Below are 12,742 nucleotides of genomic sequence, written 5' to 3' on the forward strand. Positions count from 1 at the left end.
GATGCGAGTTATATTCTTGGACTCCATTTGGACAGAACCAGCAGAGATGCCGAGAGAGGGTCTTGCTCAGACTTTCTGGAATGAGTTCCAGCTTGTCACCCCTGATGAAGTGGACAAGGCCATGGGAGCGATGAGTGCCTCCACCTGTTTACTGGATCCGTGCCCCTCCTGGCTGGTTTCGACCAGCAGGGAGGTAACATGAGGCTGACTCCAGAGAATCACAAACGCCTCCTTGTTGGAGGGATCCTTTCCACGGCCTCTTAAGGAGGCGGTGGTGAGACCCCTCCTCAAGAAGCCCTCTCTGGACCCAGCTATTTTTAAAAACTATCATCCAGTCTCCAACCTCCCTTTCTTAGGGAAGGTTGTTGAGAAGGTGGTGGCCCTCCAACTCCGATGGACCTTGGATGAAGCAGATTATCTAGACCCTTTTCAGTCTGGTTTCAGGCCTGGTTACTCCACTGAAACCGCTTTGGTCGCACTGACCGATGATCTCTGGCAGGCCAGGGACAGAGGGCATTCCTTTGTCCTTGTACTCCTTGACCTCTCAGCGGCCTTCAATACCATCAACCATGGTATCCTTCTGCGACGGCTGGAAGAGGTGGGAGTGGGAGGCACCGTTTTACGGTGGTTCTCCTCTTACCTCTCCGACAGGTCGCAGTCGGTGTTGGTCGGAGGACAGAGGTCGACTCCTAGGCCCCTCAATTATGGGGTGCTGCAGGGGTCTGTCCTGTCTCCCCTTCCTATTTAACATCTACATGAAGCCACTGGGCGAGATCATCCGCTGGCACGGGATTAAATACTACCAGTACGCGGACAACACTCAGTTGTATCTGTCCGCCCCGTGCCAACTCAGTGAAGCGGAAGTGATGTGCCAGTGCCTGGAAACTGTTAGGGTCTGGATGGGAGTCAACCAACTCGCACTCAATCCTGACAAGACCGAATGGCTGTGGATGTTGCCCCCTAAGGACAGTCCATCTAGTCAGTCCTTAACCCTGGGGGGACAAAAATTGCCCCCCTCAGAGAGGGTTTGCAACTTGGGGGTCCTCCTGGACCCGCAGCTGACTTTAGAACACCACTTGTCGGCTGTGACCAGGGGGGCCTTTGCCCAGGTTCGGCTGGTGCACCAGTTGCGGCCCTATTTGGACCGGGAGGCACTTCAGACAGTCACTCATGCCCTTGTCATCTCAAGACTGGATTACTGTAATGCGCTCTACTTGGGGCTGCCTCTGAAAAGTGTTCAAAGACTGCAATTAGTCCAGAATGCAGCCATGCAAGTGATACTGGGTGTGCCAAGGTACACCCATATCACACCTATCCTCCGCAAGCTGCACTGGCTGCTCATTGGTCTCCGAGCACGATTCAAGGTGCTGGTTATCACCTTTAAAGCCCTACATGGCCTAGGACCCGGATACCTGCGAGACCGTCTTCTGCCACATACCTCCCTTAGACCAATAAGATCGCACAGGATGGACCTTCTCCAGGTGCCTTCAGCGGGACAATGCCGGCTGGCGACGCCTAGGAGTAGGGCCTTCTCTGTTGCCGCTCTGGCCCTATGGAATCAGCTGCCCCCAGAGATCCGGGCCCTGCCCACTCTCATGGCCTTTCGCAAAGCCATTAAAACCTGGCTTTTCCGGCAGGCCTGGGGCTGTTGACCCCTTGATTGAGGTCCAGCCCCCTTTCGACTGGGTGTTAGTTGAGTTCCTTTTTTAACTTTGTTGTGTCCCATTTTTTAAAAAATTCTTTTTAATTTTTTTTTTCATTTCTGTAAGCCGCCCAGAGTCCCTCGGGATTGGGTGGCATAGAAATTCAATAAGTGAAATGAAATGAAATGAATTCTGATATAAAATATCATAAAATAGATTGGAACTTTTAAATTTGTTTTACTAAAGATTCTTGGAGAGATTCTTACAGAGAGCTATAAAGCCCTATAAAGCAGTGTATAACTCTAAATGGCATTGCTATTTCATTGTTCATATACCAGCATATTCAACTTACAAATGGAGATAATGTGTTCATGTAGCACAAACAAAAATTTGTAACTCAAATTATAGTGGTAGGATAACAATGTATTGTTCATCTGAATGTCCAGGAAACATGCTTAATTCTAATTGAAATGTTAGCTAATTGTTTTCTGATTTTAGATGTTTGAACAGAATCTTCAGGTGGCTACTCAGATAAGTGAAGATTTAAAAATAAAAGTCCTGCATTTGTGCCTTCAACAAATGAGTTCCTTTCTTAACAGGTAAAATTACTATTACGTTTTTGCAGAAACCTTGTAAAAACATAGTGACGTGACCACAGACACTACAAACAACTGTAAATATGGGTTGGTTGCTAAGCATCCGACATGCAGTCATATAACAATGGGGACAGGAGTGGCCATTGGAACTTCAGAACCAAGTTGTAAGTAAGCCTGAGGTGGTCCATCAGTCAAAAGTCAAGGACTACCTGTATAAATTTTTCTGCAAATTGTAATGCAGTCTTACGGTTTTCCAGCTCATTGTGAATTATGACTGAACCCACTGAATTTGCTTACTTTTAATCTTTGAAATAATTTTACAGAAACTATACACTAGAAACGTATCCCTCAAGAGATCTCTAAAGCTTAATCTACCTGTTCTGAGTAATGGTTGTTCCATTACTCAGGAACGAGAGCAGTTTGAAGATTTCACTTTCTTTTCTCATTGAGTTTGTTCCCTTTCCCTTATTCAGGTATAAAGAGGAAGCACATTTATATAAAGAAGAGCATTTAAGAAATCGTCAGTATCATCCATGCTATGTTCAATACATGGTTGCTATCATCAACAACTGTCAGACTTTTAAGTAAGTTTTGCTAACTGAAAAAAATCCACATTTAATATAATAAAATAAGACAGACAAATATACATAGTCGACAAATATGTTTTGATAACACTAACTAGATTATTTTGTTGCTGTGCTAATAATACACTAAAACTGTTCGGAAATAATCTAATACATATCTCAGTCACTCTGAGAGTGAGATGTGGTACCTAAATTTGACAAAAGTAAACAAATAAATGGACTACACAAAAGGAAAAACAAATTGGGGGAAGAATGAATGCAAGTAAATGCAAGTAGCAGATCTTGAATTTTCCAAATGCAAAATTTATTTTAACAAGTGATTTTTAAACTGTCAAAGTTTAATTATGCAGTTAATTTTTATAATACCTGTTGGAATATTTATTAAATATTGAACAACATAGTAAGTTATGCCCATAATAGCTTCTATAACTTTTCAATATATTGTGTAATGTAGATCCCCCTATAAATCATCTATAAAACATATTGCAGACCCTTTTGGATCATATTTAAGTCATGTATTTCATTACTTTTACATGAATTTTCCATTGCCCTTCCTCCTTCATAGAATTTTGCAAAGTACTCATCATACTTCATCTCAAACTTGTTTTACTGTTCTCAGCTTCAAGCTTTTCTAATCATGAAAATGCTTTGAAGAGGAAGAGAGTATTTGTTTAGCTGCTTAAAGTCGTGTGATTACTGTTGTGAAGTCCTCCTTTATTTTTTTTATTAAGACACTGGCATGGCCTGTTGAATTTCAATACAGCCCTGGTAAGAATATACAAAGAGTATACTAAAGAGAAGTCTTCCTGGAATAAAATCTGATTTTTATGATTTCATGTACACATCCATGTTATTTTCTTGGCAACAAAATGGAAATAGTTTGTCACTGTCTTCTGGGAGAAAATCAATGAACAAAACAGAGTACAGTACAGATAGTTCTTGACTTATGACCACAGGATTCAAAATTCGCATCATAAAGTGGTGGTAAAACAAGTCATCATGTGACTGAACCTAATTTTATGATTTTTTTTACTATGGTTGATAAGCAAATCACATGATCATTATATGAATCACATGTGATTAAGCGAATCCAGCTTCTCCAATTGACATTTATTATTAGAAACCAATTTCACAATCATGATCACATGACTGTAGGTCATTGCAATTAGTTATAAATTTGAGCTTGTTGCCAAGTATCTAAATTGTAATCTTGCAACTATGGAGGTAATGTGAATGTCGTAAGTGTGAGGACACTTTTTGTATACTTACACATATTGTAAATCACTTTTTCAAAGGCCATCATGACTTTAAACTATCATGGTGATTGTATCCTCTACAGTCTTATGATTTCTTAGGGGTCTTTTTTTCAAATATTAACCAAGTCTGACCTATCTTACCCTTTTTTAAATCGAAGTTCATGAGGTGCTCCTGCTTGCTGTAATTGAGTGAGAGTAACTCTTAGTTTTTGTTTTATTTTTTAAATTTTATTTATTACATTTATATGCTGCCCATCTCATTGTGAAGTTGCTTTGGGCCACTTTCAACAATATAAAAATATTATATAAAACAATAGAAATATTAAAAATATTAAATGTTTCAACATTAAGAGTTAAAAGCATTTAAATCAACCAAAAATAGAATAAACCAAATAGTGTCATGTCTTTAAACTGGGAGTGATGAATAGATTTGCTCTGCATTTCCCATTTCAGTAAAATCATTACTAATTTTCTTGATGAAGATTTTTTGAAAAACTTCAATAATAATTGAAGATGCCTTGTTACACAATTTGAAGACCACAAGTTCCACATATATTCTGCTGAATTGAACAATCATGTTTTACATATTGTAATATCAGCTTGATCCTTGAGAAACTATTAATAGTTTAGTGAAGCTTTATCATGAAGATGACAATAATACTTTAATGAGGCTATAATTGGACAATATCACAGAATATTTTGATTTAACTTTTATATACATTTAACAAGATTCTGAAATATTTTTTCCTTGCTTATCCAAGGGAGTCGATCATCAGTTTGAAGAAGAAATATTTGCCCCCTATGATGGAAGAGATGCTGATAAGCAGTCATGCATGTATTGATGCAGTTTTAGATGAAATTGCAAAAGAAGGATGCTCAAGCCTGCTAGATGAAGTCTTCATTGATTTAGAGGTTATTTTTTTTCTTCTCCACTCCCCCACTTTCCTTTTTAATTTTTTTATTTAAAATGTTTTACAAGTTAAAAGGTAATTATGAAAAAATACTGAAAAAGTAAAAAAGATAAATATATAAGAATTAAAAACAATAGACAAAAAGAAAAATAATATTTAAAGAAGCAAATTCCAATTTTCACAGCACTTATAGATACCTTAAAATGATTTGCCCCTTCTAAATCATATAACATGCTTCCCCCCTTCTGCTTCTCAGATTAAAGCTTTGGGTTGGGGAGGCTGTCTGTAATGGGATAGAGACAAATGTCTTGATTTAAGAGGAATCAACCTGGTGTCCATCTAATCACATATGAGATTAGATATACCTGATTTATATGAATTACAGCATACTCAGAATAGATAATGTTCTATAGATATCACATCCCTTTGAGCAAAAATCTTATCTGGCAGTACAATCATTTTGAATGTATATTGTTTCAGTACCCAGGAGACCATAGGGATGTTTAATATACCATTCTTCCTGACAACAGTTTTCTAACCATGCAGTATGTTCTTCCTCAGAGAACTGGGAGAGAAGAAACTTAATGGTTGGAGGTTTGTGATGAATAATTTTCCTTGCAATTTGTAGATGACAGCATTAGATTTACCTCACCATGGACTCACTGTTCAAAGCTAGTCCTAGGGAGGGAGGCAAAATAAAGACCATTACTAGTTTGCTTCATCCTTGGTCTTCAAAGCTGATTAAATCACCCAAGTTGTGATAGGCAGCATAATTATGTAAGGTGCTTAATGTCTCCTTAAGTAAGAAAGGTGTTCCCACTTAGTTGAAGAAGAAACTAGAAGACCATTATCAAAAGTACTCATGAATGAAGGCAATATGTGTCCCAGGATAATGTTGCAGGATCCAATTTGAGTTGGCCATTGGAACTAGTTTAGTCTTTCAAGTTTTCGGATTCATGCTGGAGCCCATCCCTGAGTCCATTCTCAGGGAACTGGACAGAAAGAAGTTTCCTGAGAATGTGCTCCAGCATGAGTATGAAAACTCGGAAGACTAAATCTCTGGTCCCTGTGACTGACTCAGATTGGATCCTGAAAAAGTACTTTGCTTGGATTCTGAAGATATTTAAAATTAAATGCCATTCTTACTCTTCAGTTAGGTGAAGAAGAATGTAGTGACTTTGCAACTCCAAGTGCTGGTTATCTGGACTTATTTTTGTTGGGTTTTGTGCAAGATACAGTGCTTTGATGGATGACTTGTGCCAAAAACTAAATATGGGAAGTGCAATTATACTAGACAGTAAAATTTTGTGGAATAATTTGTACAGAGTTATAAGATGAGATGGAGACTCTATGTTCTTCATATTAAATACTAAATCATCGGCTCCATGTTGGCTGTGAACATTTACTGATCTTCCTCCATAATTTTGGTACATTCCTTTATAAGTATACCAAGTGTAAATATAAAGATTTTTGTATTTAATGCAGTTGTTTTTTTTAAAAAATTCAAAGTATACAATTTTAGCTTTGCTGAGATGGTATAAAATGGCATGATGCTGAATAATACTGTTAAAAATTATTCTAATTAACATTTATGTTTTCTTATTTTTTTTAAGCCCCATCTTAGTGAACTGATGACCAAAAAATGGCTTGGTGCATCCAATGCTGTGGATACAATCTGTGTAACTGTTGAAGATTATTTTAATGATTTTGCAAGAATAAAGAAACCCTGTAAGAAGGTATTTATTAAGTCTAATGTAGACTATTTAAATATTGCAGTATAATGTGTAAACATTATTATTGCTTTGATTTTATGTTCAAGTAAAATAATAAAACTGTGTAATTTCTATCTTGCAATAAAAGAATCCCTAAAATTAGCAAAATAATTACCAGAAATAAACCTTCATATACTTTCCTAAAATGCACTGCAAACCACCACCACCCCGCCTTCAGTGGGAATTGGCAGTGGCAATCCCCGCTGCCTAGAACAGCTGGTTGGTGGTATTCCGGGAGGCCAATCCAACCACCGATCAGCAGTGAAGGCTCCAGCATTCCCCACCAGCGGCAAACAGTAGGGGTGGTGACAAGCAGTGGTGGTGACAAGCAGCAGCAGTGAACACCGCCACCGCACCAACTTCCCTCTCCTGGCTGCAATATTCGCTCTATAAGACACACAGACATTTCCACCCACTTTTTTTGTGGGGGGGGGGGAGTGCTTCTTATAGTGTGAAAAATATGGTACTATCTGCTCAGTGAAAATACCAGACTGTGTATATGCAGTAAAGAAAAGTCAGAATTACTCAGCTCCTATTTTAGCTCAGTCTTCTCTGAGAAAGGCCTATGTTCATAAAAAAGCAGGTGGAAGAAACAATACTGAAGCTTGACATTGTCAAAATGTTTGTCAGATACCTGTTTATTTGAAAGAATTGAAATGTGTATCCCACTAAGTCTATTGGTTCTAGGATAGGGAAGGAACTTCCTGATAGTCTAACCAACATATGTGATATTTGAGAAAGTTTGACTGATGTTAAAACAATCCAAATTTGTCCCTATTTTCAAAAAGGGTGAGAAAAGGGATCCATAGAATCCGGCCATCTGGAAGAGTCTAGAACAGAACATAATGCTTGTTTAACAAATTTATATAGATGCCCAACTTATACACTTTAAAAGTCCACAATGTATACCCATCCCACATCTTTATCTGTGGAAGTGACAACAGAATCAGACAAGCCACTTCGTCAACTCTGAATAAGCTCCCCAAACACGCTGACAAAACTGTTTTCAATACCTTGTGGAAAAAGAACACGATGGGACAAGTCTTTTCTCTAACGGAATGATGCTCCAAAGGGATGGAGCCACAACAGAGAAGGCCCTTTTTGTAGCTCCCACCAGAGGTATTTTGTGGCACTTATAACATGCCCTGTTTTAGTGAGCAGGTTAAACTACAGATTAAATAAAAGTACCTTTAAAACAATGCTATAATTACTGGAAGCATAATTTTTTCAGGGACTATTCTTGTGAAATTCACTTTATCTCATTTTTCATGAGCAATTATCTTACTTGATTGTAGGAATACTATTTTAGTAATGAATCAATTTCAGTAAAGTATTTGACAGAACATTCATCAGAACTTGATGAATAATTGATTAATGAACAAGATGGCATTAGCTTTACATTGCTACAAAGCAGAATCAAAAAAATCGAAGAATGCTCATTAATCATTTTCATCACATTGAAGTGACAAATGCCACAAGGTGATGCTACAAGAACCATTCCCAATTTCTAGACATTTTAATGACTTGTATAAGGAGGTATAAATAATGCTTATTGGATGTGCAAATGACAAAAATATTAATGAGATAGACATTTAATTGCTATAGAATCATAGAACAGGAAGTGACCTCAGAAGTCTTCTCTCAAACTTCTTGCTCAAGGCAGATGAACATCCCAGTCAAGTAGTTGTGGTTTATTCTTGAAAACCTACAGGATGGAAGCAAGCTATTCCATTAATTAATTGTTCTCACTGTCATAAATTTTCTCTTTACTTCTAGTTAGATTTCTCTTTAACAATCTTCCACCCATTGTTTTTTGTTCTACCTACTGGTACTTGGGAGAATAAGTTGATCCCTTCTTCTCTGGGGCATCATTTCAAGTACCAGAAGATAGATACCATTTCACCCCTAATCCTTCTCTTTGATATGCTAGACATACCTAGCTCCTAAACACTTCATCATATGATTTAGTGCCCAGACCTCTTATCATCTTTGTTGCTCTTCTTGCACATTTTCTAGGATCTCAGCATTTTTTGTTTTGTGATGACCAGATCTAGACTTAGTATTCCAAATATGGCCTTGCTTATCACTTCTTGTGAGCTTGATGCTAACCTTCATGACATTAACTTCTTGATATTTATCTTCTGTTGATGCAGCCTAGGATTGCATCAATGTTTTTGGTAGCCACTGCACACTGGCAGTCTATTAGGATATCCAGATCCCTCTCATAATTACTACTGCTAAGCCAGGTATCACCTGTATCCATACGTTTGGTTTTTCCTGCCTAAGTGCAGGACTTTACTTTTCTTACATTAAACTGCTTCTTCTTTTACTATGGCCCAGTGTTCAAGTCTGTCAAGATCCTTCTAAATCTATCTTCCAGAATATTAGCAATTCTCCCCAACTTGATGTCATCTGCAAATGTAATGAGTGCTCCTTCAGTTCCTTCATCTTGATGATTGATGAAGAGTTAAGAGTACTGGGCCTAAGACAACTTTGAGGTGACCCACTGCATGTTACCCCACCAGGTTGATGTAGTATCATTGAGGACTATGTGCTGGGTGTGCTTGGTCAGCAACTGCGAATCCCATCTGGTTGTGATATGTCTATCCCATATTGCTCTATCTTATCAAGATATAGACTGTCCTCTATTTGTCAGATGCCTTACTTACAAAAGTCCAAGTATACTATGTCCACAGCATTTTCCTGATCCACTAATTTAGTCACTTTATTAAAGAAGGTAATAATATTGTCTGGAGTGAATCTGTTTTTGACAAACCTATGCTGGCTACTAGTAATTGCCTAGTTTGCTTCTAGGTGCTCACAAATTTTCTCCTTGATTACTTTTTCCAGGATGTTTTTTCAGGTGTTGCTGTCAAGCTAGTTGGCCTATAATTTCCTGGATCCAGGTTTTCCCTTTTTGTAGATTGAAACCACCTCTGTTCTTTTTTAGTCTTCTGAATTCCTCTGTGCTAAATTAAATGAAAGAATGGCAGTGGTACCTAAAATGTTGGCCCATAAATATTTATTTAGTGAAATTTAATCCCGCCAAATGACTCTCAGTGATTGTATCTGGTCTATCTATCTAGGGGCCCACATGTCTGCAAGCTTCATCTCTCTAATTTATGTCATTAAATTAATGTTTATTTTTGCCTCCCATATGTGCCTAATGTGGATGTTTTGGTAATTTTTGTTTGTTTCTGTTACTTTTGTAATTTAATATGAACATCCTGTCTAGATAACTAGATTTCTTTTCTATTTTTTTCCAGAAAATGACTGTTGAGTGCCATCGTAGAGTTGTTATGGAATATATCAAGGCTATAATGTTAAAGCGTATTACTTTTAAAAATGCAGAAGAAAGAAAAGAAGGTGCTGAAAGGATGAACAGGGAAGCCAAACAGTTCAGGTTTCTATTTAAAAAACTTGCAGCAGTAAGTATCATCAGTAGAATGCTAAAAAAGGAAATGTGTATAATTGGCATTTTAAAATATTATTTTCCAGCATCAATATAATGATACATAGATGTCAATATTTTATTTTTTATTGGTTGACAAATAGTGTGATTTCTATAGATAAATTCATTATAGATAATGTCTGGTTACAACCAAAATTTAGCCTGGAATCTTCACTTGCTGAGTTATTAAGTGAGACATTATATGACCACTTTGTTTAAATTGTAATCCCAGCTCTCTCAGTAGCTGTGCTAAGCAATTGTGCAGCTTATTAAGGCGAGCACAAGAAGTGCCTCAGAGGTTTGGGGAGGTCTGGTGCAAGCTACAGAGCCCACTAGTGGGCAAATGCCTATCATAGGCCAGAGGGCCAGGAATTCTTCCTACTCCACCATTCCCAACTGGTTACAGATCCAGCAGTGCACATAAATTGTTCCACTTACTTTCATATTTTCTGCGCTGCTGACAGATGCACTCATCTGATGCAAAGCATGGTCTTCTTACAAAGTCTGCCTTGCATCATTTTTGGGATTGTTTGGAAGGCTCATTTCAAACCATTGCATGATTTGGAAAAGCAGCTTCCAAATGATCATTAGAAGGGCTCCAGCTTGCAAAATGGAGAGAGGTGGTCTTTATATGAAGGCTGTGCCTTGCATTCCTTCCAAGAAATCTCAAGAATGGAGGCAAGTCTTGTGATCATTTAGAAGGCTAGAAGGAGCCTCTTTATATTCCCAAGAAGAATCACTTTTATTAGTTCTTTAGTCGAGTACTTTCTAGTCTAGAAAACATAGAAAGCTAGCAAGCACAATTCTTTGGGAGGCTACTTTCTAGCCTTCTGAACTATTGGAAGAGCTGCTGACTGCAGTACTAATTCATGTACTACAGATTATAATGTATCAATTTCAGTTTATTTTCGATGTAATTCAATTTCATGTAATAAAAAAAAACTAATAGGGCTATGCACAATTCAAATATGATTCAAAGAAAGTGCTTTGGATTTTATGTAAGTAAAGCATGTATTATTCTCTGAAGTTTATATGTCTTTTCAGTTTTGTACATGAATCTGAAAAAAAACATTGCAAGTGCCTTAAAGATAAGCATTTTTGACAACATTTTCAAAGCATTTTAAGCCCCAGAATTCAGTATTTCACAATGGTTCACAATAACATTTAATCATTTATTTATCTAGATAAACACCTTGTTCTAAAAAGATGATTAAACAAATATAATTAGTCATATGTTAAATACATGTTCTCAAATCTGGAATATAACTTTGCCAAATAATGAATCTCAAAATATGTTATAGTAGGGTAATTTTAAGATTTTTAGCTTAAAAGTTGTGTCATTACATTTAGATATATCTTATACCCCTTAATAAAAGTGCATAATATGAATTGAAATAAATGAAAAGGAGTTATTCTTTTACTGGATTCCTTCCTTCCTTCCTTCCTTCCTTCCTTCCTTCCTTCCTTCCTTCCTTCCTTCCTTCCTTCCTTCCTTCCTTCCTTCCTTGAAAACCAGAATTAATACTGATATTTGATTTTGCATTTAATATAAACATAATATTTTCTTATAAATATTTATTGTCACTCATTGTCATTAAGATAGCCAGATAGTAATCAAGTATATTTAGTGTGCTGGAATAAAATAATGTCAACCTTGATGAAACAGTGAAACAATAATTTGTTTGATTAATAGGGATCTGGAGAAGACACAGAGGGGCTTTGTGATGTCATTGAAGCTATTGCAGAAGTTTTCAAGCTAACTGATCCTTCACTACTTTATTTAGAAATCTCAACTTTAGTTAGCAAACATCCTGATATCAGGTAATATTATACATTATTATACAATATTATACTCAAGGAGAAAAGCAACTTAGAACTGAGGAGAAATTTCCTGACAGTTAGAACAATTAATCGGTGGAACAACTTATTCCCAGAGTTGTGAATGTTCCAACACTGTAAGTTTTTAAGAAGATGTTGGATAACCATTTGCCTGAAGTGGTGTAGGGTTTCCTGCCTAGGCAGGGGGTTGGACTAAAAGACCTCAAAGGTCCCTTCCAACTCTGTTATTCTATTCTATTCTATTCTATTTCTAGAACTGCAATTTCACAGTTGTAAGAACATTTTACAAAAACTTGAACAAAATCTTTAGCTTTATTTTTTTTTCTTCTTACATAAAGTTTTTAACTAAAAGAGGTCCCAAACTAAAAGAGGTTTAATACAGTTTTTCATTATTTAAATTTCTGGATAAAATCAAATGTAACCACATGTAAATAATATTTGTTTTAAAAAGTAAGCATGTGTGTGTGTGTGTGTGTGTGTGTGTTTGTGTGTGTGTGTGTGTTTGTGTGTATGTATGTATATATGCTTTTAGTATTTAAATTTAGAAAGATGTATGATGGGTAGCTGAATGGTTTATTATTTTCCTATAAACAATATTTATCCTTCTCTGGGGAATGTGCTTCACTGCCATTTAAATATCTATAGAGATTATCAGTCATCTAGGCCATACTTGTCGCAAAGGTGCTTTTC

At 36.9% G+C, this 12,742-nt stretch overlaps 1 protein-coding gene across 2 annotated transcripts in view; it reads left to right on the plus strand.

Moving 5' to 3' along the window:
- The window catches only part of EXOC3 (exocyst complex component 3), a 30,841-nt gene that overhangs the window by 15,563 nt on the left and 2,536 nt on the right, over positions 1–12,742 (plus strand). For both annotated transcript variants that reach the window (XM_032237004.1, XM_032237005.1), the window contains exons 7-12: positions 2,142–2,242; positions 2,713–2,823; positions 4,841–4,991; positions 6,604–6,726; positions 10,029–10,190; positions 11,907–12,034. In XM_032237004.1, coding sequence (XP_032092895.1) covers positions 2,142–2,242; positions 2,713–2,823; positions 4,841–4,991; positions 6,604–6,726; positions 10,029–10,190; positions 11,907–12,034 — 776 coding nt within the window. The remainder of the gene's footprint in view (positions 1–2,141; positions 2,243–2,712; positions 2,824–4,840; positions 4,992–6,603; positions 6,727–10,028; positions 10,191–11,906; positions 12,035–12,742) is intronic.

This window comes from Thamnophis elegans, chromosome Z, assembly GCF_009769535.1.
Source record: "Thamnophis elegans isolate rThaEle1 chromosome Z, rThaEle1.pri, whole genome shotgun sequence".
NCBI lineage: Eukaryota > Metazoa > Chordata > Lepidosauria > Squamata > Colubridae > Thamnophis > Thamnophis elegans.